At 40.3% G+C, this 27,224-nt stretch overlaps 1 protein-coding gene across 6 annotated transcripts in view; it reads left to right on the plus strand.

Annotated features, from left to right (window-relative positions):
* Positions 1 to 27,224, plus strand: part of fam135a (family with sequence similarity 135 member A) — a 310,864-nt gene that overhangs the window by 159,255 nt on the left and 124,385 nt on the right. For 5 of the 6 annotated variants that reach the window (XM_043681729.1, XM_043681723.1, XM_043681746.1 and 2 more), the window contains 4 exons: positions 7,533 to 7,686; positions 24,466 to 24,543; positions 24,805 to 24,854; positions 26,535 to 26,693. In XM_043681729.1, coding sequence (XP_043537664.1) covers positions 7,533 to 7,686; positions 24,466 to 24,543; positions 24,805 to 24,854; positions 26,535 to 26,693 — 441 coding nt within the window. The remainder of the gene's footprint in view (positions 1 to 7,532; positions 7,687 to 24,465; positions 24,544 to 24,804; positions 24,855 to 26,534; positions 26,694 to 27,224) is intronic. The other variant, XM_043681738.1, reaches the window with a different exon arrangement.

Below are 27,224 nucleotides of genomic sequence, written 5' to 3' on the forward strand. Positions count from 1 at the left end.
CGGGGCAAACTGATGGCTGGTTGGTGTCATTTCTGGAACATAGAACAATAGTTGTGGTTGTTGGTGGGCAGTCATCTCACGCTAGAATATCTTTGCTGGAGTACCTCATCGTTGTGTCCAAGGCCCAGCTGTCTTAGCTGTTTCATCAATGACCTTCTCTCTGTCATAAAGACAGAGTGGGGATGTTCACTGATAATTGCACAATGTTCAAGACCATTTGAAACTCCTCAGATATTGAAGCAGTCCATGGTCATATGCAACAAGATCTGGACAGTATCCAGGCTTGGGCTGACAGGTGGCAAATAACATTGGTTCCACATCCAGGCAATGACCATCTCAAACTGGAGACAATGTATCCAAGCATCCCTTCCCCGACACACCCGCTTTCTCAATTCCATGCTCTTGTGCGCACACACACACACCCTGCTATCAACACACTCAGCACTATTATTGACTAGAAACTCAAGCCGACACACCAGATAAATACAGTGACTGCAAGGAAATGTAGGAGGTTGAGAGGAACTTTATAGAATTTTTAAAAGTAATGAGAGGTTTAGGTAGAGTTAATAGTAGTTGTCTTTTCCCTAAGTTCAGGGATTTCAATACTTCGGCATATTTTTAAAATGTGAGGAGAGAGATTTTAAAAAAAGGGTGGTTCGCATGTGTCATAGAGTTGTACAGCACGGAAACATCCTTCAGTCCAACTCGTCCACGCCAACCAGATATGTAATCTAATCTAGTTCTATTTGCCAGCATTTGGCCCATATCCCTCCAAACCCTTCCTGTTCACATACCTCTCCAGATGTCTTTTAAATGTTGAAGTTGTACCAACCTCCACCACTTCCTCTGGCAGTTCATTCTAGTGGAATGAACTTCCTGAGGTAGTGGTGGATATGGGTACAATTGCAATGTTTAAAAGACATGAATAGTAAAGGTTTGAACATAGAACATTACAGCACAGGCCCTCAATGTTACGCTGACCTGTGGAACCAAACTGAAGCCTAACTATCCTACATTATTCCATTTTCATACATATGTCTATCCAATGACCATTTAAATGCCCTTAAAGTTGGCAAGTCTACTACTGTTGCAGGGAGGGCATTCGACACCCTTACTACTCTGAGTAAAGAAATTACCTCCGACATTTGTCCGATATCTATCACTCCTCAATTTAAAGCTATGTCCCCTCGTGCTAGCCATCACCAACTGAGGAAAAAGGCTGTCACTGTCCACCCTATCTAACCCTCTGATTATCTTATATGTCTCAACTAAGTAAATTGAAGTGAATCACCTCACACTTTTCCACATTAAACTCCATTTGCCACCTCTCAGCCCAGTTCTGTAGCTTATCTGTCTCTCTGTAACCTGCAAGATCCTTCAGCACTGTCCACAATTCCACTGAACTTAGTGTCATCTGCAAATTTACTATCCCATCCTTCAATGCCCTCATCCAGGTCATTTATGAAAATGACAAACAGCAGTGAACCCAAAACAGATGCTTGCAGTATACTGCTAAGAACTGAACTCCAGGAGGAACATTTCCCATCAACCATCACCCTCTGTCTTCTTTCAGCTAGCCAATTTCTGATCCAAACTGCGAAATCACCCTGAATCCCATGCCTCTGTATTTTGTGCAATAGCCTACCGTGGCAAACATTATCAAACTCCTTACTGGAATCCATATACACCACATCAACCACTTTACCCTCATCCACCTGTTTGGTCACCATCCCCAAGAACTCAATAAAGTTTGTGAGTCACAACCTACCCTTCACAAAACAATGTTAACTATCCCTAATCAACTTATTCCTCTCTAGATGCTTATAGATCCTATCTCTTATAACCTTTTCCAATACTTCACCCACAACTGAAATAAGGCTGTCTGCTCTATAATTACCAGGTTGTCTCTACTCCCCTTCTTGAACAGGGGACGACATTTAGTATCCTCCATTATTCTGGCACTATTACTGTAGACCATGACAACATAAGGGCGGCACGGTGGCTCAGTGGTTAGCACTGCTGCCTCACAGTGCCAGGGACCCGGGTTCAATTCCAGCCTTGGCCAACTGTCTGTGTGGAGTTTGCACGTTCTCCCCGTGTCTGCGTGGGTTTCCTCCGGGTGCTCTGGTTTCGTCCCACAGTCTAAAGATGTGCAGATTAGGTGAATTGGCCACGCTAAATTGCCCATAGTGTTAGGTATAGGGGAATGGGTCTGGGTGGGTTGCTCTTCGGAGGGTCAGTGTGGGCTTGGTGGGCCGAAGGGCCTGTTTCCACACTGTAGGGAATCTAATCATAAAGATCAAAACCAAAGGCTCTGCAATTTCTTCCCTGGCTTCCCAGAGAATCTTAAGATAAATCCCATCCGGCTCAGGGGACTTGTCTATTTTCACACTTTTCAGAATTGCTAATACCACTTCCTTGTGAACCTAAATCCTGTCTAGTTAAGTAGCCTGTATCTCAGTGTTTTCCTTAACAACATTGTCTTTTGCCAGTGTGAATACTGATGAAAAATATTCATTTAGTGCTTCTCCTATCTCCTCTGACTCCACGCAAAACTTCCCACTACTATCCTTGATTGGCCCTAATCTTCATCTAACCATTCTTTTATTCCTGATATAGCTATAGAAAGCTCTCTGGTTTTCCTTGATCCTATCTGCCAATGACTTGTCACATCCCCTCCTTTCTTCTTTAGGTCTTTCCTGGCTAGCTTGTAACTCTCAAGTGCCCTAACTGAGCCATCACGTCTAATCCTAATATAAGCCGCCTTCCTCTTGACAAGGGATTCAGCATCCTTAGTAAACCATGGCTCCCTCCCTGCAGTTTCCACATGGGAGTCATGGACCTTGCCTAATAGTCATGAGTGTGATGGAATACTCCCCACTTATCTGGATGGGTGTAACTCCAACAACACTCAGGAAGCTTGAGTCCATCCAGGACAAAGCCCACGTGAATGATACCACACTCTCAACTATTACACCACCTCCTCCACTCAGCAGCAGCACTGTGTACTATCTGCAAGATGCACTGCAGAGATTAACCAAAGATTCTTGGATCTTCCAAACTCATAACCACTTCTCTCAAAAAGGACAAGGGCAAAAGATACATGAGAACACCACCACCTGCAAATTCCCCTCCAAGCCACTCACCACCTTGACTTTCACTGTCACTGGATCAGAATCCTGGAATTACCTCACCAAGCACATTGTGCATGGACTGCACTGGTTCAAGAAGGCAGCTCCCTACCACTTTTTCAGTGGCAACTAGTGTTGGGCAATAAATGGTGGCCAGCTGCAATGCTGATGTTCTACATGTGAACAAAACAAATGAGGTATTTTCTATTCTTCTGTCTTCGCATCGTCCCAAGCTAAATGCAGCATGTGTACTGAAGTTAGAAGTGAAGATTTAGTTTTGAGTCAATAAGACAGAACTTGTCTGCACACATTCAATATTTGAATTGCATAATAGAATACACATCCCTTTTTAAAACTAAAAGATTCTAGTTTCTTTTATTCCTGTTTTGTTCCCAAGTTAGTTGGTTTCTTTTATTTACATAGAATCTGCAGCACAAAATCAGTCTTTGGCCCAACCTACCTTTTTGCTTTTGTGCTCTGAACCCAACACTCGTGCATTCTTATTCACAATTGCAGTCAGATGGTCATAGAATCCCTGCACTGCAGAACGATTCCATTTGGCCCAACGAGTCTTCACTGACCCTCTGAACAGCATCCCATCCAGACATACACCACCGCACCTTATCCCCATAACCCTGCATTTACCGTGGCTAATCCACTTAACCTGCACATCTCTGGATTATGGCAGGAAACCGAAGCACTTGGATGAAACCCATGCAGTCACAGAGAGAATGTGAAAGCTCCACACAGACAGTCACCCAAGGCTGGAATCAAGCCCAGGTCCCTGGCGCTGAAAGGTAGCGGTGCTAATCACTGTGGCAGCCTGCTGTCGAATTCCTCAAATACTGACATCTTGTACGTATAGAGTCATGAAACAGACCCTTTGGTCCAACCAATCCACACCAAACATTATCCCAAACTAAACTGGTCCCACCTGCCTGTTCGTGACCCATATCTCTCCAAACCTTTTCTATTCATGTATCCATCCAAATGTCTTTTCAACAATGTAATAGTACTCGCATCCACCACCACCTCAGGAAATTCGTTTCACATGCAAAGCACCCTCTATGTAAAAAAAAAAAATTGCCGTGTCATGTCTTCTTTAATTTGGAAGAGCTATAGCGAGTAGGTGGGTGGGAGTGTGGGAGAGTCCCTGATCCTGCCTAATTTCTTCTGTGAGTTGGCAGACCTGAGTCCATCTCTCAAACACGCGTGCATGTCCTAACTTTGAGCACTTATGCTAATGTTTGCCCTGACACTTACCCACAAATTCCTCAAAGTTGTATTGAAGTTCATTCAAAAGTGCAGAAGGCCACGCGGAGCAGAATGGGGAATTGAAGCAGTAATTGAAGTCTACCCTTGGATTGTATAGAAGTGTTCAACAGTTCAAGTAACTATAGAGAAGACTGCATGATGAGCCATGGATGGAGTATACTTGGAGCGAATAAGTATAAATTGCTGCCCTAGATTGAGACCTTGAGCATCATGTGAGAGTTGGTGAATGGACAAATTTTACATTTCCTGAGTTTTCACTGAAAAGTGGCAAGTCGTGGTTGAATATCCAGGAATAAACCAGTATTTATAGGGAATAGTTCTTCAAAAAGCAGGGAGGGGAGGGTAAGATGCATCTGGTGGAATTAAATGAGAGAAGGTTGACAATAATATATTAAATTTGGAGAATAAGAAGGTAGTTTACACCTTTGGCTAACAAGATAAGGGCATAAGCTTACCACATGAGAGTCATGGATCTTGCCTAATTTGATAGAGGGGCATCTTCTGCTTAGATACATTACAGATTTTTAACTTTAAAACATCATCAAAATAAATGTAATGGGGCCAGACTAACTGTGAGGAAGACTGCAACTGAGGAAGTGAAATCCGCCATTTGAAATATCACTCTTGGAAAAGATCAACAGTGCAGAGCATTATTTTTGTTGAAAAAGAAAAGAATAAAGGAAATATATTTATAGGTGTTATAGAGTCATAGGGATGTACAGCATGGAAACAGACACTTCGGTCCAACCCATCCATGCCGACCAGATATCCCAACCCAATCTAGTCCCACCTACCAGCACCCGGCCCATATCCCTCCAAACCCTTCCTATTCATATACCCATCCAAATGCCTCTTAAATGTTACAATTGTACCAGCCTCCGCCACTTTCTCTGGCAGCTCATTCCATACACATACCAGCCTCTGTGTGAAAAAGTTGCCCATTAGGTCTCTTTTATATCTTTCTTCTGTCACCCTAAACCTATGCCCTCTAGTTCTGGACTCCCCGACCCCAGGGAAAAGACTTTGTCTATTTACTCTATCCATGCCCCTCATAATTTTGTAACTCTATAAGGTCACCCTTCAGTCTCCGACGCTCCAGGGAAAACAACCCCAGCCTGTTCAGCCTCTCCCTATAGCTCAGATCCTCCAACCCTGGAGGTTCTTGTAAATCTTTTCTGAACCATTTCAAGTTTCACAACATCTTTCCGATAGGAAGGAGACCAGAATTGCACACAATATTCCAACAGTGGCCTGTACTCCTGTACTCAATACTCTGACCAATAAAACAAAGCATACCAAACACCTTCTTCGCTAACCTATCTACCTGCGATTCCACTTTCAAGGAGCTATGATCCTGCACTTCAAGGTCTCTTTGTTCAGCAACACTCCCGAGGACCTTAGCATTAAGTGTATAAGTCTGCTTTGCTAAGATTTGCTTTCCCAAAATGCAGCATCTCGCATTTATCTGAATTAAACTCCATCTGCCACTTCTCTGCCCATTGGCCCATCTGGTCCAGATCCTGTTGTAACCTGAGGTAACCCTCTTCTCTGTCCACTACACCTCCAATTTTAGTGTCATCTGCAAACTTACTAACTGTACCTGTTATGCTCGCATCCAAATCATTTATGTAAATGACAAAAAGTAGAGGATCCAGCACCAATCTTTGTGGCACTCCACTGGTCACAGGCCTCCAGTCAGAAAAACAACCCTCCACCACCACCCTCTGTCTTCTACCTTTGAGCCAGTTCTGTATCCAAATGGCTAGTTCTCCCTGTATTCCGTGAGATCTAACCTTGCTAATCAGATCCCATGAGGAATCTTGTCGAACACCTTACTGAAGTCAATATAGATCACATCTACCGCTCTGCCCTCATCAATCCTCTTTGTTACTTCCTCAAAAAACTCAATCAAGTTTGTGAGACATGACTTCCCACGCACACAGCCATGTTGGCTATCCCAAATCAGTCCTTGCCTTTCCAAATAAATGAACATCCTGTCCCTCAGGATTCCCTCCAACAACATGCCCACCACCAACGTCAGGCTCACTGGTGTATAATTCCCTGGCGTTTCCTTACCACCCTTCTTAAACAGTGGCACCACGTTAGCCAACTTCCAGTCTTCTGGCACCTCACTTGTGACTATCGATGATACAAATATCTGAGCAAGAGGCCCAGCAATCACTTCTCCAGCTTCCCACAGAGTTCTCGGGTACACCTGATCAGGTCCTGGGGATTTATCCACCTTTATGCGTTTCAAGACATCCTGCACTTCCTCCTCTGTAATTTGGACATTTTGCAAGCTGTCACCCTCTATTTCCCTACAGTCTATATCTTCCATATCCTTTTCCACAGTCAATACTGATGCAAAATACCTAATGAAGGGCTTTTGCCCGAAACATCAATTTTATTGCTCCTCAGATGCTGCCTGAACTGCTGTGCTTTCCCAGCACCACTAATCCAGAATCTGGTTTCCAGCATCTGCAGTCATTGTTTTTGCCTAGCTGATCTTTGAGGGGCCCTATTTTCTCCCTAGTTACTCTTTTGTCCTTAACGTCTTTGTAAAAACCCTTTGTCAATTAACACCAAAGTAAGAAGTTGTACAAATAGAAGATTTTCATTGTTGAATTTCAGTTTATTAGTTTATTATGGAATTTAGGTTGGGAGCCATCTTGGCCACTCACCTGTTCAAATTAGCTTACCCAGGGTGTGGAAACAGGCCATTTGGCCCAACCAGTCCACTCCGACCCTCCGAAGAGTATCCCACCCTGACCCATTTCCCTCTGACTAATGCACCTGCAAGTGAGCATGGCCAGTTCACCTGACCTGCACATCTTTTGTGAGTATGGGAAGAAACCAGAGCATCCAGAGGAACTCCATGCAGACACTGGGAGAATATGCAAACTCCACACAGTCACCTGAGACAGGAACCGAATCCAGGTCTCTTGTGCTATGAGGCAGCAGTGCTAACCACTCAGCCACCATGCCACCCCATCTCTGACCATAGCTACACATTTTACTTAAAGTTAACGGCTTTGCTATCTTATCTGTGGGCCTTAGTTTTTTTCATTTTCCTGTTGCACAATTTGTGAACTCAACTGATTGCCACCAAACTTGTTTTATTTTCAGGGCAGCAATTTTGTGGTGCCAGAAAGCTGCATGCAACATGCATACAATTTCCATTATAATATCTGTTCAAGCTTGCTTAGGGCTTACAAGGGCCTTTTCAACTACTTTACCATGGTTACAAAAGAACTACCGACATCTCGCAGGATGGAGTTGGGTAAGTAATTGTTGATTCACATAAATGAGAATTATGTTTCCTGACCTATGAATGTTACCAAACAAATTATCACTTATTCATTTTCACATCATGTCTCATTACGTAAAAAAAAATTTGCCCACCATAACATTTTGCCGTTTTGCCCCCCCTTCATAAGTACCCATCCACACTTGAACTGAAAATTGCATCTGTAAATGTATTATTACATTATAGTTGTTCCACCCCTTCTTCATCCCCTCCACCGCACCTTGGTGGACTGACTTATGTGTTCCCTTATTCAGGTATAAATTTGTGTTTTTTGCCCTGCTTTGTCCGAAGGTCTTGCAGATTTTGACCTAGTGGAAAACATTTTGACTGGTAGCACCATCTTTTCAAATAAAAAGCTGTCTAACTACAACAGATTGAGCAGTCATTTATAAAATAAAGAATACTTAGATATTTGATTATTTGTTGTGTTTTGTGTCCAAGTATTCTTATTCGGAATTTGAATATTTTACTTCAGTTCTTTGAAGAGATGAAGTTGTTTTGTCAGCTTAATGATTCCAAGCATTATAAATGCAATTCTATTTAATTATTCAAAAATCAAATTTTCAGAGAATTGTAGAACGGAGGGCCATTGTCCCTGTGCTGACTCTGAATGAAATGTCCAGTTAATCCTCTTTAACTCTTTCTTTATAATTGTCCAATAATACTAATTTGCATTTATGATATTGCTTTAATGTGGCTCAGCACTGAGTGATACAAGGAGGTGTTGCAACAAATTATCAAAATTTTGGTTAAAATTAGTTTTTAAAGAAATCCTTAAAGAAGAGTTGGAAAGGCTTGGGGAAGAAATTCCAGAGTCTCGAATGCAAGCACTGTTACCAATGCTGGGGTGATGGCAAATGTGGATCCGGAAGAACACAGAATTAGAGGAAAGCAGAGTTCTCTGAAGGTTGCATGGCAGGAGAATGTTACAGATGTGGGGAGAGGTGAGACCATGGAAAGATTCGAAAACAAGTGTGAAGATTTTAAGAATGAAACATTGTCAGGCCAGGAGTGGAGGGATGAATATGCTGACTGAACAGGCAGCAAAGTTTTCATGTGTTCAAGCTTTTGGAGGCTAGGAAGCTAGAAGAACATTGGAACAGTGAAATAGAGAGGTAACAAAGGCATATGTGATGTTTCAGTCGCAAAGAAGCTGAAACAGGTAGAGATGAACCTGTTATGGAGTTTCAAGGTGCTCCTGTTGATTACATAGGATAAATGGCACAGGATTTTGACATTGTAAGAATGGTAATATCATTCAAAGTCTGGATTGTATGTGGCTTGCAGGAGAACTTGCAAGTGATAGTTTTCCTATCTGCTACATTGTAATTGTGCTTACAGTGGATTGTATAAAGCTTTATCAGACCCAAGTATATAGAGTCAGAGATTCATACAGCTCAGAAACTGGCCCTTGGTCCCACCGTGACTATGCCAATCAACGATCCCCACCTATACAAATCCCATTTGCCTGTACTAGGTACATAGCCTACTATGCCCTGGCAGTTTAAGTGCACATCCAGATGGTTGTTAAATATTGTGAGAATACCTGCCTCCACCATCCTGTCAGAGACAAAAAAAACTGCAGATGCTGGAATCCAAAATAGACAGTTCAGGAAGCTGTCACAGCAAGCCAGGTAGAGATGAACCTGTTATGGAGTTTCAAGGTGCTCCTGTTGATTACATAGGATAAATGGCACAGGAGCTGCAGATCTGCTGCCCACCACCCCCAGTCCTGAAGAAGGGTTATACCCGAAATGTTGACTTCTCCACTTATGCTGCCTGGCTTGCTGTGTTCTTCCAGCTTCCTGCCTATTTTCCACCATCCAGTCAGGCAGCAGGTTCCTTATTCCGATATCACCCCTCTGGGTGATATCATTGCATAAAATATATAATTTTGGATATTTGGTGTGATGTCATAGACCTAGTAATCCATAGGTCCAGGCTAATGTTCTGGGAACATGGCTCCAAATCCAACAAAGGTATCTGGTAGAATTTCAAATCAGTTAATAAAAATAAATCTGGAATTGAAAACTAGTCTCAAAAATGATGACTGGGAAGCTATTGTTGATTGCTGTCAAAAGCTTATTTGGTTCACTCATGTCCTTAAAGGAAGGAAATTTTCTGATCTGACTTGGCTTGGCCCACATGAGAGTCCAATCTGGTAATCTTAACTACTGTCTGAAATACACTGGTAAGACAGTTCGGTTGGGGATGGATAAATAATGTTGGCCTTACCAATTATATTGTCTTATCAAAGAATGAAAATGAAAGTTTTCATTACCTTCATGACTGTCCCCCTTTACTCCATCAAATAACTCAATCAAGTTATTCAGTCACAGAATCTCAGAAATGTTACAGTGCCAATGGAGGCTATTTAGTTCATGTCTGCACCATGTCACGGAAAGAACATCATTAATACCAACTTCCCCCATTTTCCTCATATTATTGCATACTCCTCCTATACAAAAAAAAATCCAATACCCTCTTGAATGCCATAAATGAACCTGTCTCCACCAAACTTCCAGGCAGCTCATTCTGTATCCTATTTACAAAAGTGTGAAAAATTATTTTTAAATGTCTTCATTATTTCCTTCTGTGGCACAATTTTGATTTTGCTGTATTGCAATTAACCTTGTTTCGATTACTCCACACATACAAGTCACCCGAGGCTGGAATTGAAGCTGGGTCCCTGGCACTGAGGCTGCAGTTCTAACCACTGAGCCCCATGCTGCACATGGCATAAAGTAATACTGTTTATAATTGCCACAATGGCAAGCACCTGCTCACAGTTTGTTTGAATACAAAGTATGTTTTCTTGCAAATTTTTTTTTAAGCTGTGCTTGTGAGTGAGATGACTCCTATTTCCAGTGTTAGTCATATGTGCTGCTTCCTGCTATTCTTTCAGATGCATGCAGATAATGTTATACATTCTTGGGTTCTAGATACCTTGATTGAAGAATAGTGAGAAGTTATTATACGGTCTTGATTACTTTTCACATTATAAAATGTAGTCTGTTGCTTTTATGATTGAAATAATTGCTTAGTTGTACAGTACTTTCATCTCTCAGAAACACCTCAAGCACACTATAATCTGTAATCTGCTTTGGAATGGAAGGAAAGAAAAAATAACATTTCAAGATGTCAAGAGATTCCCAATTGTTCCACTGCCAGTTATTATTGCACAATATTGTTGATGCAATATAGGCAAATATGGCAACTAATTAAGTTGGTTATACACACAGTAAAATAGTTAAGTGGCTAAATAAGAGTGTTTTTGGAACTGTTTTGGCTAAAACACATTAGACCTCTCATTCAAGTAATCAAAGGATATGAAAGTTCAGACAGTGTCTATGTTTAAAATCTTTGACAAATTATGGAATTTCCAACATTCTTTCAATTTGGAATTGGCCATGAGCCTACAGTCTTCTAAACTGAGTGAGAGTCTTCCAGCTGAGAGAGGCTGCTGTTTAGACAAGCTGGATGGTTATAATTTGTTTCATTGGAAAATTAGTCAAAAACATGACCCTTAGGTTCATTAATAGTATCCATTAATTTAAGCATCTCCGAAGTTTATCAAATGGATATAATCATAGTAGTATGATTTCAGTTAAAAACGTTTTAGAAGCATGAGGGGGGAATCTTACAGAAACGTATAAAATTATGAAGGGAATAGATAAGACAAACGTAGAGAGGATGCTTCCACTGGTAGGTGAAACCAGGACAAAAGGGCATAGCCTCAGAATTAGGGGGAGCAATTTTAGAACTGAATTGAGAAAGAACTTCTTCACCCAGAGGGTTGTGAATCTGGAATTCCCTTCTTCAGTGCATGTTTTTAAAGTTAACAGGTTTTTTTTTAAACAATAAAGGAATTAGGGTTATGGTGAGAGGGCGGGCAAGTGGATCTGAGTCCACAAAAAGATCAGTCATGACCTTATTGAATGGTCGAGCAGTCTGGAAAGACCAGATGGTCTATTCATGCTCCTGCTTCTTATGTTCTTATGTATATGTTCTTCCAGGCAACATCGAATTTTCATTGTCCATGCTAAGAAACTACAATATGAGTAGGATTTAGCATGTGGTTGTGTGAAGAGAGTCTGAGAAACTGTATCTAAATTAATGAGCCGAATCTCAAATGTAATAGTATTTTAAAAGGCAGCAGATGCATAGGAATGCCACCACCTGCAAGTTCCCCTCCAAGCCATTCACCATCCTAACTTGGAAATATATTGGTGTTTCTTCAGTGTTGTTGGGTCAAAATCCTGGAACTCGCTCCTCATACAACATTATTGGTTTACCTGTACCAAATAGACTATAGCAATTAAAGAGGACAACTCACCACACCTTCTCGAGATTGGCAATAAATACTGGTCAAGACAATGGTGCTCACATGTCATGAATTAATATATTAAGGAAGCGACTTTGGCTCTTTTGCCAAGGGATTGGAGTCTTAAAATAAGAAATTCTTGCAGTAAATGTGTAGGACTTTGGAGATTGTGCATAAGAACTGTGCAGTGTTGGTCTCCATATCTAATGAAGTATATTGTCATGGACAGAAGGAGCATGGCGGTGTGAATTTAAGTGATGCTTTAAAAGGCATGACTGTACACTAGTAAAAGATAGTGAGATATTGCAAGAACCACAGATGTTGTAAATCAGAAACAAAAACAGAAGTTGCTGGAAAAGTTCAGCAGGTCTGGCAACATCCTCAGAATTGAAAGTCAACGGACCCGAAGTGTTAACTCTATTTTCTCTTCACTGATGCTGCCTGACCTGCTGAGCTTTTCCAACAACGTCAGTTTTTGTTTCTGATTTACAATATCTGCAGTTCTTTTGGTTTTTGCCATAACCCTGTACATCATTAGTAATCAGAAATCGGTCAGTGTCTCCCTTAAAGATATTTTGGAAAGACAAATAAGAATGCGGAATACAGGGTTAATGGTAGGGTTCTTAGTGAGGTGGAGGAACAGAGGGATCTTGGGGTCTATGTTCATAGATCTTTGAAAGTTGCCATTCAGGTGGATAGAGCTTGTAAGAAGGCCTATGGTGTATTAGCGTTCATTAGCAGAGGGATTGAATTCAAGAGTCGTGAAGTGATGTTGCAACTGTACAGGACTTTGGTTAGGCCACATTTGGAGTACTGTGTGCAGTTCTGGTCGCCTCACTTTAGGAAAGATGTGGAAGCTTTGGAGAGGGTGCAGAGAAGATTTACCAGGATGTTGCCTGGAATGGAGAATAGGTAGTATGAGGATAGGTTGAGAGTGCTAGACCTTTTCTCGTTGGAACGGCGAAGGATGAGGGGCGACTTGATAGAGGTTTATAAGATGATCAGAGGCAAATGTTCGGCACAACATCGTGGGGCGAAGGGCCTGTTCTGTGCTGTATTGTTCTATGTTCTATCTACAAAAGTTTTTAACTGTTCGAATAGACAAGAAGAAATAATGAATATCGTGTATTTGGATTGCAAGGAGGCTTTTGGTAAGGTGCCTTATAAGGGGCTAATGGGTTAAATGAAAGGAATAGTGCTCAGAAGTAGGAAGATGTTACTGCAGTTATATTGGGCTGGTGGGACAGCACATGGGCGTATTAAGTGAAATTCTGGCCTCCTTACCCACTCATGTTTTCTTGCTGGATTGCATTCATATTCTATACCATAGTTCTTTATTGATTTCTTGGTCCTCCTTTGCATTCTATTAAACTTTTAATCCTCTGAACTATTATTTCTGACAACTTCATAGCCTCTGCACTTCCTTTGTACACCACAGTTCTGATCTATCTTGATGTTTTGCATCTTGGAGGAATGTATTATTGTTGGAAATCATATAATACTTCTTTAAAGACTCTCCATTGCCTATTACAGTCATGTATTTTACTCAAATGTAACACTTGATTGAACACACAGATTGAATACCTCATTTTCAAACATAATGTGAAACTCTATCATTAAAACTCTGAGCAAAAGTAAGCTATTCAGTCCTCGAGCCTGCTCTGCCATTCAATATGATCATAGCTGATCTCCCCTGTGAGACATCTAATTAACTGTAGGCATTCTTATGGACAGCTCTAGGTTCCCATACTCACGATGTTTAACAGACACTATAATCTCTCGGCCTTGGGATTTTCCGATGCGACCTATTCATTCGCATTCCAAGTTACTGGCTATACTCCTTCAGGTCTGTCTCAGAAGTGCTTATCTCTAAGGACAGCTTGAATTCTGTTATTCATTATATTCCATGTGCTGCCTCTATCAAATTCAATTATTCCTTGTATATTTCCCACTGTCCTAATTATATATTTAAAAATACAAAAAAACAGTTAGTTTTAACTACTTGCTGTGAGATTTCTAATATTGATTTCTGTTAAGAAGTTAGTTATAAAGTGTGAAGTTTCAAGGATAGTCAGCATGGTTTTGTGAAGGGCAGGTCGTGCCTCACAAACCTTATTGAATTCTTTGAAAAGGTGACGAAGGAGGTTGATGAGGGGAAAGCGGTAGATGTGGTATATATGGATTTTAGTAAGGCGTTTGATAAGGTTCCCCATGGTAGGCTACTGCAGAAAATACGGAGATATGGCATTGAGGGTGAGTTGGAGGTTTGGATTAGGAATTGGCTGGATGGAAGAAGACAGAGGGTAGTAGTTGATGGCAAAGTGTCTTCATGGAGTGCCGTCACTAGCGGTGTTCCACAAGGATCTCTTTTGGGACCATTGCTGTTTGTCATTTTTATAAATGACCTGGAAGAGGGGTTAGAAGGTTGGGTGAGCAAGTTTGCGGATGACACGAAAGTCGGAGGAGTTGTTGACAGTGAGGAAGCATGTGGCAGGTTACAGCAGGATATAGAGAAGCTGCAGAGCTGGGCAGAAAGGTGCCAAATGGAATTCAATGTAGCTAAGTATGAGGTGATTCACTTTGGGAAGAATAACAAAAAGAATGGGTACTGGGCTAATTGTCGGATACTTGGTAGTGTGGATGAGCAGAGGGATCTTGGTGTCCATGTACACAGATATCTGAAAGTTTTGCCTGGTATGGAAGGAAGATCGTATGAGGAAAGACTGAGACACTTGGGGCTGTTTTCATTAGAGAAAAGAAGGTTTAGGGGTGACTTGATTGAGGTGTACAAGATGATTAGGGGGTTAGATAGGGTTGACAGTGTGAACCTTTTCCCGCGTATGGAGTCGGGTATTACAAGGGGGCATAGCTTTAAATTAATGGGGGGTAGATATAGGACTGAAGTTGGGGTAGGTTCTTCACTCAGCGAGTCGTCAGTTCATGGAATGCCTTGCCAGTAGCAGTGGTGGACTCTCCCTCTTTATGGGCATTTAAGCGGGCATTGGATAGGTATATGGAGGATAGTGGGTTAGTATAGGTTAGGTGGGCTTGGATCGGCGCAACATCGAGGGCCAAAGGGCCTGTACTGCACTGTATTCTTCTATGTTCTATGTTCTAAGTTATACTTCTACTGTTAACACTTTGTAATTAATTGGCTGTGAACAATCTGTTTTGTTCAGGGTGTAAGAGAAGGTGTTTCCTAAAGCTAATTAACTTTCACATCTAGGTTTAATTGCTTTTTCCTGAATGATGTATTATGCTTTGGTTATATGTTTCTGCCTTTGTGTTGAAAGCTACCCCCATAATTCTCTGAAGAATCTTTAACTAGAACCTATTTCCCAATATTCTGATTTATTTCAAACACTAATTACTACAAAATAACTTTAGCTGTCGTCCTTGCAACTGTTTAGGGAGTTGATCTGGCAGGTTTATAGGCTGGGACTCTCACCAGTGTTATTTATGTATTGAGACAATCTTCCTTTCATTAATGAATCTGGGAGCATCCTCTTATCAAAACTGTCTAGGATGGACAAAGTTAAAAATCACACAACACCAGATTATAGTCCAACAGGTTTAATTGGAAGCACACTAGCTTTCGGAGCGACGTTCCTTCATCAGGTGATTGTGGAGGGCTCAATCGTAACACAGAATTTATAGCAAAAATTTGCAGTGTGATGTAACTGAAATTATACATTGAAGAATTGATTGTCTGTTAAGCCTTTCATCTGTTAGAATACAGTGATAGTTTCACTTCTTTCATGTGTAAATCACAAAACCCTTTTTTTTAAAGATGCATTCTCGGGTTAGCTTTTAACAATAGTGATAGCTAGACGATATGTTGAAGGTGTTAGCCCCCTGTGTTCTCTGTCTATGACCTGATGTTTAGATTGATTCCAATCTTAAAAGTGAGATAACAGAGTTTTACATAAATTCATGCAGTTTTTGAGCTCAGAGTTCTACATGAATAGATAGAATTTAAAGGATAGAATAGGCTGTTTGTCCTGTTTATTTCTTGTCAGCCATACCATGTCTTAATGCTGGGACAGGCAGCCTCATTTTATTTGATCCTTGATGACCATTTTGTGTAAGTGGGCATAGGCCTTTTTGGTATAGGCAGGTACAGGCCAATCCTACAAGATTGATAGCCCTTTGAGAAAAATAGTTTCTTTTCATCTCTGTTTTAAACCTACTAACCCTTGTCCAAAAACTATAACCTTTTGTTCTAGGTTGCCCCAAAAGAGGAAACATCTGTTGTCTATGTCTACTTTGTCAATTGAATTTAGCACCTTATGTCTCAATTAAAAACCTCTTATGTACCTCAATTACCCCCACCATATTATGGCCATTCATCCCTAAAGTTTTTTTTACGAGATTATTAATTAACCATTTTTCTTCCATAACTCTAGTTCTAAAATAGCACATCCTGTAAATGGCTTCTCAATATACTGGTGTAAAAATCCATCCTTAACACACTTAAGACACTCATCCTCCACAGCTTTAGTGCTCCATTAGTTTACCCAGATTGTATGCAGATTGAAGTCACCCATGGCAACTATGTTGCCTATACGATATAGCAATGGACAGCAGTCATTGGCAAAATTATTGTTTCCTAGCACATTGTTCTTCTGATGTGAGATTCTTCCTTACTCATACTGATCCCATACCTTATTGTCAGCACAAATCCAACTTGTTTTCCTCCTTGTGTGCCCTTCTTAAACATAGAATATTCTTCACTATTTAGTTCCCATACCTACTCACCATGTATTTATAATGGCAATTAGATCATAACCATGTATCTCTATTTGTGCCTTTAGATCATCTACCTTGTTGTGAATACTGCATGCATTCAGGCAGAATGCCCTCAACATAGTCTTTTTGACATAATTAGCTTTCAAAGCATACTCAAAGCTTGATTCTCCACCTTTATTTCCTTACATTGTGGGTTCCCCCTCAGGTTGCTATCCCCCAGGAGGAATTGCTTCTCTACTCCCATCTACAAGTACTCAGAAAATTGAGGAAAACAAAACAAGGAGAGCATAGAATCATAGAATTGTTATGGTGCAGGAGGAGACACTCGGGGCCATTGTACCTGCACTGACTGGTCTAACGAGCATTATTATCTCGTGGCAATCTTCTGTTTTTCCCTTTACTCTTGCACATTATTTCTATCCAAAAAATCATCCTCTTGAATGCCTCAAATGAACCTGTCTCTACCACATTTCCAGGCAGTGCAAATCCATACCTTAACTATTCACTGTGTGCGAGTTTTTTTTGTCGTATTGTACTTGCTTCTTTTTGCATATCACTTTAAATCTATGACCTTTCATCTTGTTCCTTTTTATGCACGGAAACAGCTCCCTATCTACGCCAACCAGCTGACTCAAGATTTTGAAAATCTCTATCAAATCTCCTCTCAGCCTTTTGCCCTCTGAGAAGAGTAGTTACAACTTCTTCAATTTATCCTCATAACAGAAGTTTCTCATTCATGGAACAATTCTTGTAAATTGCTTCTGCAAGCTTTATAATGCATTCTGATTTAGCTTATAACTATACATAATACTCTACCTGTCGTCCAGAAAGGATCTTTCGCAAGTTCAACATTACCTCCTTGCTCTTGTACTTTACAACCCTATTAATAAATATGAGGACAATGTATTTTATTAACTTGAATAAAACTAAGAACTGCAGATGCTGAAAATCTGAAACAAACAAAAACAGAAATTGCTGCAAAACTCAGCAGGTCTGGCAGCAATTAGAACACTTCTCCACAGATGTTGCCAGATCTGCTGAATTTCTCCAGCAATTTCTGTTTCAGTATGCTTTACTAATAGCTCTCTCCACTTGTCCTGCTACCTTCAATGCCTGCACATATGCACCAAGGTAACACTCCTCCTGCATCCCAGTTGGAATTGTATCCCCTACTGTATTTTGACTTTCAATGTTCTTCCTATCAAAATGCATCAACTCATTGAATTGTATCAGCCATTTATTGGCCCACTCCTCCGATTTGTCAGTGTCATAGAGATTTACAGCATGGAAACAGACCCTTCGGTCCAACTCGTCCATGCCGTCCATATCTGGTCCATGCCGACCAGATATCCCAACCCAATCTAGTCCCACCTGCCAGCACCCGGCCCATATCCCTCCAAATCCTTCCTATTCATATACCCATCCAAATGCCTCTTAAATGTTGTAATTGTACCAGCCTTTACCACTTCCTCTGGCAGCCCATTCCATTCCTGTACCACCCTCTGTGTGAAAAAGTTGCCCATTAGGTCTCTTTTATATCTTTCCCCTCTCACCCTAAATCTGTGCCCTCTAGTTCTGGACTCCCCGACCCCAGGGAAAAGACGTTGCCTATTTACCCTATCCATGCCCCTCATAATTTTGTAAACCTCTATAAGGTCACCCCTCCCAATGTCCTGTACAGCCACAACATGACCTCCCAACTCCTATACTCAATACTCTGACCAATAAAACAAAGCATACCAAATGCCGCCTTCACTATTCTATCTACCTGCAGCTCCACTTTCAAGGACCTATGAACCTGCACTTCAAGGTCTCTTTGTTCAGCAACACTCCGGAGGACCTTAGCATTAAGTGTATAAGTCCTACTAAGATTTGCTTTCCCAAAATACAGCACCTCGCATTTATCTGAATTAAACATCTCTTCTGCCACTTCCTCCATATAGATTAGATTAGGTCGCCTACAGTGTGGAAACAGGCCCTTCGGCCCAACCAGTCCACACCGACCCTCTGAAGAGTAACTCACCCAGACCCATTTCCCTCCGACTAATGCACCTACCACTATGGGCGGCACAGTGGTTAGCGCTGCTGCCTCACAGCACCAGGGTCACAGGTTCAATTCCAGTCTCGGGTTACTGTCTGTGTAGAGTTTGCACATTCTCCCCATGTCTGCGTAGGTTTCCTCCGGGTGCTCCGGTTTCCTCCCACAGTCCAAAAATGTGCAGGTTAGGTGAATTGGCCATGTTAAATTGCCTGTAATGTTAGGTGAAGGGGTAAATGTAGGGGAATGGGTCTGTGTGCGTTGCACTTCAGTGGGTTGGTGTGGACTTGTTGGGCCAAAGGGCCTGTTTCCACACTGTAAGTAATCCGTGGGCAATCTAGCATGGCCAATACACCTGACCTGCACATTTTTGGACTGTGAAAGGAAACCGGAGCACCCGGAGGAAACCTACGCAGACATGGGGAGAATGTGCAAACTCTACACAGACAGTAACCCGAGACTGGAATTGAACCTGTGACCCTGGTGCTGTGAGGCAGCAGTGCTAACCACTGTGCCGCCCCTAACTTATTTACAATTCTTCCAAGTTTTGTAATTTGTAAACTTTGAAATTTCCCCCTGCATCACATGATCCTGATCATTACTGGATTATCGATTAAGAAAAGCAAGGATCCCAATACCAACCCCGGGAATTTCACTACAGATCCTCCTGCATGCTGAAAAATGTCCATTGACAATTGTTCTCAATTTCCTATCACTCAGCCAAGTTTGTAAATGCATTGCTACTGTCCCTTTTATTACATGACCTTATAACTTGCCTCACAAGTGTTGTGGGGTACTGTGTCAATGCCATCTGGAAATCCATATACTATATCAACAGCATTACTTTCAGTGAGGGTTTCTGTCACCTCTTAAGTTAGTTAAACATAACTTCCCCTTTAGAAAACCATGTTGAATCTTCCCAATCAACCTGCCTTTTTTCCCATGTGACTACTAATTCTGTGCTGAATAATTGTTTGTAGACACTTTCCCATCACTGAAGTTAAACTGAGTGCTCTATTAATGCTGAGATTATCCTTACAATCTTTTTTTGAACAAGACCATAAAGCTTGCAGTTCACCAGTCTTCTGTCATGTTCCCTGAGTATGAGGAACACTGAAAGATTATGGCCAGTGTCCCGCAATTTCTACTGTCATTTCCTTCTAAATCCTTATCCAATCCCAGTGTTTTGTCAACTTTGAGTACAAATGGTTGATCTTCCTTAGCAGTTTTGAACCTTTCTAGTGACATAACCCTGAGTTTGAGTCTACCGGCCAATCAAATAGCATTCTTCTGATATACAATATATATGTTGTTTGCCTGTCTTGATCAGTGTAAGACAAAACATTTCAACAAAATATGACTTTTTCAGCATAGATTTTTGATCCTTGTGCCTCTGAAGAAGATGATAAAAAGTGAAGTACAGGTCGTTCTGCAGTAACACGCATTTTGTCAGCGTGAATTGCCTATAATGTGATTGATGAACTGTGGACGTTGTTTGGATAATGCAAACTTTCCACTGAACAGGCATAGCGATTTTGTATTAGCAATCTTCTACAGCACGATTTTCTGTAGTGGTTTCCCATAGCGCAATTTTCTATAGCATGAGGTTGCAGAGGAACACAACTGTCGCTTTGTAGCGGAATGACCTGTAGAAACAAAGGCATATTGACTACAAGGTTATCAGACTTCTAAATAATGCTTTGAAAAGTTTAAACAGGTTTGCTGCTAAAAACACATGAGGAGGAGCAGTTAAGAGATTTTGCTGAACGTGCATATGTTTACTTTTGATGTAAATGTGACATTCTTTACTTATCATCATGAGTACAACTTAATGATGAAATAGTGGGACTGATTATTCCTTGATTTGCTGTAAAATAAAACAAATGGGAAGGTTCAATTTGAGCCTTAACTTACCATATTCTTTTAAACATCCTTCAGAGAGATTCAACATCATAATGAGGCAGTGGTATTGCAACTTCAAGTCAGGTTATTGTTGAAACAAATGTGAGAAAGTGTAGGTCCATTCACACAGGAGTAGGACTCCGATTACTTGTTGGAGCAACGGAACCTGAGCAATTGTCTGTAGATCTGAAATCTTTAACTGTTGAGAAATCCCTATGAATACAAATTTGACTAGAAATTAACACTGACTGGCTTTATCAAATGTATCCTCTGTACTCAAAGGGTTTTACCCCATTTATTCTAAATAAGTTAACTCCTTTGACATCATAATGAAGAATTTTCGACAAATGGGTACAATTTACAATTGCATTTCATTTCTGAATGTCACTATTCTGTTTACATGGCAATCTAATTTATTTGGAGGATAAAAACTTAAAGCTGGAAGTATTCAGCAGACCTGGCAGAATCCTCATTTTTTGGTACCAATAAATGTATGCCCATCAGCACTCACTCACTGATATAAATCAAGAAGCAACTTCAGCAGTCAGCATGCACAGTAAGATGTAGAACTCAAAGTTTCCTGTGTCCTGCACAACCTGGCTTGTATCAATGCTTCATTTATGGACTACATTGAAATATATGTAAGCAAGTGAGAAGTTACTTAACAACTTTTTTCCCTGTCACACAAACCATACATATATAGCCTTTATCTCTTTTCCTTTCTTTGCTTTTCTGTGAATAAAATTACATTGAATTTTATATTCTAACTTAAACTTCTTCATGGTTGTTGTTCTGGTTAGCACTGCTGCCTCATTTCGCTTAGGGACCTGGGTTTGATTTCAGCCTCTGATGACTGTGGAGTTTGCATGTTCTCCTACTGTCTGCGTAAAGTTAAAAATCACACAACACCAGGTTATAGTCCAACAAGTTTAATTGGAAGCACACTAGCTTTCAGAGCGATGCTCCTTCATCAGGTGATTGTGGAGGGCTCGATTGTAACACAGAATTTATAGCAAAAATTTGCAGTGTGATGTAACTGAAATTATACATTGAAGAATTGATTGTCTGTTAAGCCTTTCATCTGTTAGAATACAGTGATAGTTTCACTTCTTTCATGTGGAAATCACAAAACCCTTTTTTTAAGTTGCATTCTCGGGTTAGCTGTTAACAATGGTGATAGCTAGACAATATGTTGAAGGTGTTAGCCCCCTGTGTTCTCTGTCTATGACCTGATGTTTAGATTGATTCCAATCTAAAAAGTGAGATAACAGAGTTTTACATCAATTCATACAGTTTTTGAGCTCAGAGTTCTACATGAATGTAGAACCACATACATTCATGTAGAACTCTGAGCTCAAAAACTGCATGAATTTATGTAAAACTCTGTTATCTCACTTTTTAGATTGGAATCAATCTAAACATCAGGTCATAGACAGAGAACACAGGGGGCCAACACCTTCAACATATTGTCTAGCTATCACCATTGTTAACAGCTAACCCAGAATGCAACTTTTAAAAAAAGGGTTTTGTGATTTACACATGAAAGAAGTGAAACTATCACTGTATTCTAACAGATGAAAGGCTTAACAGACAATCAATTCTTCAATGAATAATTTCAGTTACATCACACTGCAAATTTTTGCTATAAATTCTGTGTTACGATTGAGCCCTCCACAATCACCTGATGAAGGAGCGTCGCTCCAAAAGCTAGTGTGCTTCCAATTAAACCTGTTGGACTATAACCTGGTGTTGTGTGATTTTTAACTTTGTACACCCCAGTCCAACACCGGCATCTCCGAATCATGACTACTGTCTGCATGAGTTTCCTCCTGGTGCTCTGGTTTCGTCCCGCAGTCAAAAATGTGCAGGTTTAGTGGATTGCCTTGCTAAAAACTTCCCCACTGTGTCCAGAGATGTACAGGTTAGGTGGGTTACATACAGGATTACCAGGATGGAGTGATGATATGGTTCTGGGTAGGATGCTCTTTGAGCAATTGGTGCAGATTCAGTGAGCTGAATGTACTCTTTCTGAACTGCAGAAATTTCCTGATTCATTTAGACTCTGTGTGGTTGGTTAAGGATCCTCAATCTGGTTGAGGAGATACACTGTTGCTTACTCTGTAGCACAGGTCTCAAAGCCCCAGTAGCAAAACTGACTCTGGGTGTCCAACGCAAGTTGCTCAAAAACTTTCACTCATTTTTGGGAATCTATAAAAATAATGAAGAGCATGTGCCACTTATTCACAGCTATTTGTAAAATCTAGGTTTATGTTTGTCAACCCTACACCTTTTTGGTCTTTTGTCTGTCTTTCCCTTTTCCTGCCTCTGTGCTCACTTTATCGCATCCCTACAATGTGGAAGGAGGTTATTCGCCCCAGCGAGTCTACACCGACATTCCAAATACCATCCCACCCAAATCCAGCCCCCTACCCTATCCCAGTAATCCCACATTAACCATGGCTAACCCTCCTAACCTACACATTCCTGGACATTGTGGGCAATTTGGCGTGCCCAATCCAACTAACCTGTACATCTTTGGACTATGGGAGGAAACTGGAGCAACCAGAGGAAACCCACACAGGCACAAAGAGAACATGCAAATTCTTCACAGGTAGTCATCCGGGTCCCTAACACTGTGAGGCAGTAATGCTAACCGCTGCGTCATCATGCCACCCACCATACTTAAAACCCAATATCCGATGTCTGTGACATTTCCAGTTCTGATGAAAGACCTGAAACATTGATTACTTTGCTTCAAAGTTGCTGTCTGGCCTGTTCAATATTTACAGCATTTCTGTTTATATTTTGGATTTGAATCAGACACATTATTGAAAACACAGAATTTAAAGAGTCCTCTGAATGTCATAAATAAATTGGATCTTCACGGATGTTTCTGCCGTCTCCAAATTTTAAAACATGACTTGTGCAATAGTGCATTCAGGTTATTTTGGATGGGAATGTTTGGTTAATAAAAGTACACTTTTAATAATTTCTCCAAATTCTTTGGTTTTTTTTCTTGAGAGAGACACCCTGTTGGAAAATTTTCTTCTTTCACATTTCCTAATTTTTTTTTCCACCATTGGTGGCCATTGAAGATAACCAAGTCAGTTGGAATGCCTTTGTTATTGGCTCAATAATGGAATAAGATTTTTTCAAACAAAACATAAAATTAAATCTTTTGGTCAATAAACAAACTGAGATGCAAAACTAGTGGAAACATTAAACTTTGAAGCTTGTTTAAATGCAGCGTAGTTTGTGGCTTTGTAGCAATTAATTCATTTAAGTCTTTATGGCAAGTATTGTCATTTGTTTGGTAGCCCCCTCCCCAATTAGAGTTAGAAAGATATCTACCTTTAACCAGCTACATTAGACTCTAATTTCTGAAATTTTATGCATGATTTATGCAGCTAACCTATATAGAACCCATATAAGTTGCTCTCTTTATATAATATGTTCTTGTGTGGCTTCAGAAAAATGCATTAGAAAGAAGATCTTCTCGTGTATGCTACATTAAGTGTCTCTAACATAGCCATTGTACTAATAAGCTCCATCTTTGCTGTTCTGTTGGATCTTTGTGCTTTGCCATGACATTAAAATTTTCACTTATAATAAAGCCTGAAAGCTTTGCTTGAGGTGTTCTGAGATTGCAATTCAGCAGTTAACCTTAAGACAGGTTGATAGGGTGGAGACCTTAAAAGAGGACACAATAACGAGCACATGTGTACAATCCTATGACTAGCCGTGACCAACATGCAGGTCCTTTATGAGCGTCTTCTCAGAAGAAAATATCCAAGAACGCAGAGGGACACTTTAATAGGTATGTCTATGTCACTTCTAACAGTAAAACTATATTGTTTCCTGTAGATGATTTTGTTCAGAATATTTAATGTAATTTGAAACAATAGAATTCAATGCTGACAGTGTGAGCACATTGAAAGTAATTTGTGTGACTCCTAAGAGATTTTTACAAATCTTGTTCTACAAAATTCAACACACCATAAACCATTTCAAGCAATTTTTTTCTGTTACTTGCTTTTCTAAAGTTAATTGCATTTTAATATAAAACTCCATTTTTCAGAGGAGATTGATGTTGATGCCAGACTTGAAGAACTTTGTGAACAGATAAAGGTATGTAAATTAATATAAATAGTTTTGACCCTGCAGTGATCATAGCTACTTCCTAAATTAGTGCTCCTGTTAAAGGCATTATCTTTATCGTCTATTAATATTTGCATTTATTCCAGCAGTGTAATACAAAAATTCTAGTGCATTCTGAGCTAGAGATATCTCATGTGAAATTAAAATTGAAAGAACTGCAGATACTGTAAATCAGAAACAAAAACTGAAATTGCTGGGAAAGCTCAGCGGGTATAACAGCATCTATGGAGAGAAATCAGAGTTAATGTTTGGATCAACTGACCCTTCTTCAAAACTGTTCAGAGCTTTTCCAGATATATCTCATGCTTTTTTTTTAAGAATCCCTACAGTGTGGAAACAGGCCCTTCAGCCCAACAAGTCCACACTGACTCGATGAAGAGTAACCCACCTAGGCCCATACTCCTATCCTATTGTCCCACATTTATCCCTGACTAATGCATCTAGCTTACACACCCCTGAACAGTATGAGCAATTTAGCATGTCAAATTCACCTAACCTGCACATCTTTGCACTGTGGGAGGAAACCGGAATACCTGGAGGAAGTCTATGCAGACAAGGGGAGAATGTGCAAAATCCACACAGACAGCCACCCCAGGTTGGAATTGAACCCGAATCACTGTGAGGCAGCAATGCTAACCATTGAGCCACCCTGCTGCCCCTCTTTGCCCTGTTGTCAAACCTGCCTTAATTTATACTGCAAGTCTATCAAGTTGTGTAGTACTGTTTGCCAAATTTCAAGAGTTTAGTCCCAGCAATCAGAGTTTTTGAATTTTCAGAAAGGTTATGGACCTGCATTCTTGCAGTAAGCCTTGTGTCTGACTTGCTAATTATTAGCAGTGGGAAGGGTATGTTGTTTTTAGAATTGATGCTGGCAGATTTGAATTCTGTATCTAGTTTTATTTTAGCAAACAGAATAAGAGAGCCATCAGTACTTTGATTCTCTGTATTCTCCTCAATATATTTGTGCTTTTTGTATGTAACCAGACAATGACATACTCCCAGTTGCAAAATGCACAATGTCATTATAATAAGAAATCCAGTTGAGTAAAAACATGTAAATGTGTAAAACAGAACATTCGAGAAAACTTGTGTTTTGTTTTATTGATTTGACTTCATCTTGATGTCAACAAGATGTCAACAAGAAGTTATTTATTTTAATTTGAGAGCTTTAAATCTAAGTGAGCATGTTTTCATATTTGAGGAATCTAATTTTTAACCTATCCTCATATCCGTGCATGTCCCTAGATGTGTTTAAGAGTCTGATCATTTAAGATGCTTTGTAACCTGTGCATTCTCATCTTTACATTTCATGGTCAGTTGACTTGTGAGATTTTCCCCATCTTCCTCCTTTCATTTTGTGTATATGTATTTAGCAATAAATTCCAATAACTCCCATTTTTTTGGGTAAGAGGGGTTGAAATGTTAGGACGGAAACTGATGCCTCATGAATGTCTTAAGATTAAGGTTATTCATTCCTTCAATTCTCAAAAATGCAACGAGAACGAAAAAGGCAAGGTGCTATTATTTCTTTAGATTGGGTTCACTTATCCAAAGTGCCATGTAAATGTTTCAAGCCCATTATCCTGAAACGTTTAACATTACTGTTTTGTAAATATAAAGATGGCTTACAGTTTATGTCCTGAATTGTAGCTGAAAGTGGAAAATCCTGATGATCTTCCAGAATTGGTGAACATGGACCTTGCGCAGCTTTGTTCATTGCTAATGGCTCTATGGGCACAGTTTATAGAGATTGTGTCACTACAGGGAGAAGTCTCAGCTTTATTAGCAAAGGAACATCATGTACTTCGTGTGAGTACTCCATCATTCATTCATATGTGAAAGCCTTTACTTGCAAGTTAGACAAATAACCTTAACTAGACATCTATATGTTTGCAGTGCTATAACATGGCTTGGTTTGAGCAATCAATGTTATCCACGTTGAATACATATTTTAATCATATCTGCCCTGTTCTTGCACTCCTTATTCCTCTTCCATCAGCTATCACTTAACTTATTCTCAAATATTGATATAATCTCTACTTAAGTCACCAACTCTTGCATTTAAGAATATGAAAATTAGAAGCAAGAATAGTCCATTTGGCCTGTAAAACCTGCTTACCATTCATTAAGATCTTAGCTGATCCAACTTTGACTTAACCTGCACTTTCCTCCCTGCCTGTCTTCATCTACCATTGTATCCTGTGACTCCCTTGTAGAGATCAAAACTTTATAGCAGGGGCATGCAGACAAATAAGGGGATAGTTGACTATCAGGCAAAGAAATCTTGGCAGGTAGTGCAGGATTCCCTCTGGTCCTGCTCACAAATCATTTTTTTGTTCT

Source organism: Chiloscyllium plagiosum, chromosome 3, assembly GCF_004010195.1.
Source record: "Chiloscyllium plagiosum isolate BGI_BamShark_2017 chromosome 3, ASM401019v2, whole genome shotgun sequence".
In the NCBI taxonomy this organism is placed as follows: Eukaryota; Metazoa; Chordata; class Chondrichthyes; order Orectolobiformes; family Hemiscylliidae; genus Chiloscyllium; species Chiloscyllium plagiosum.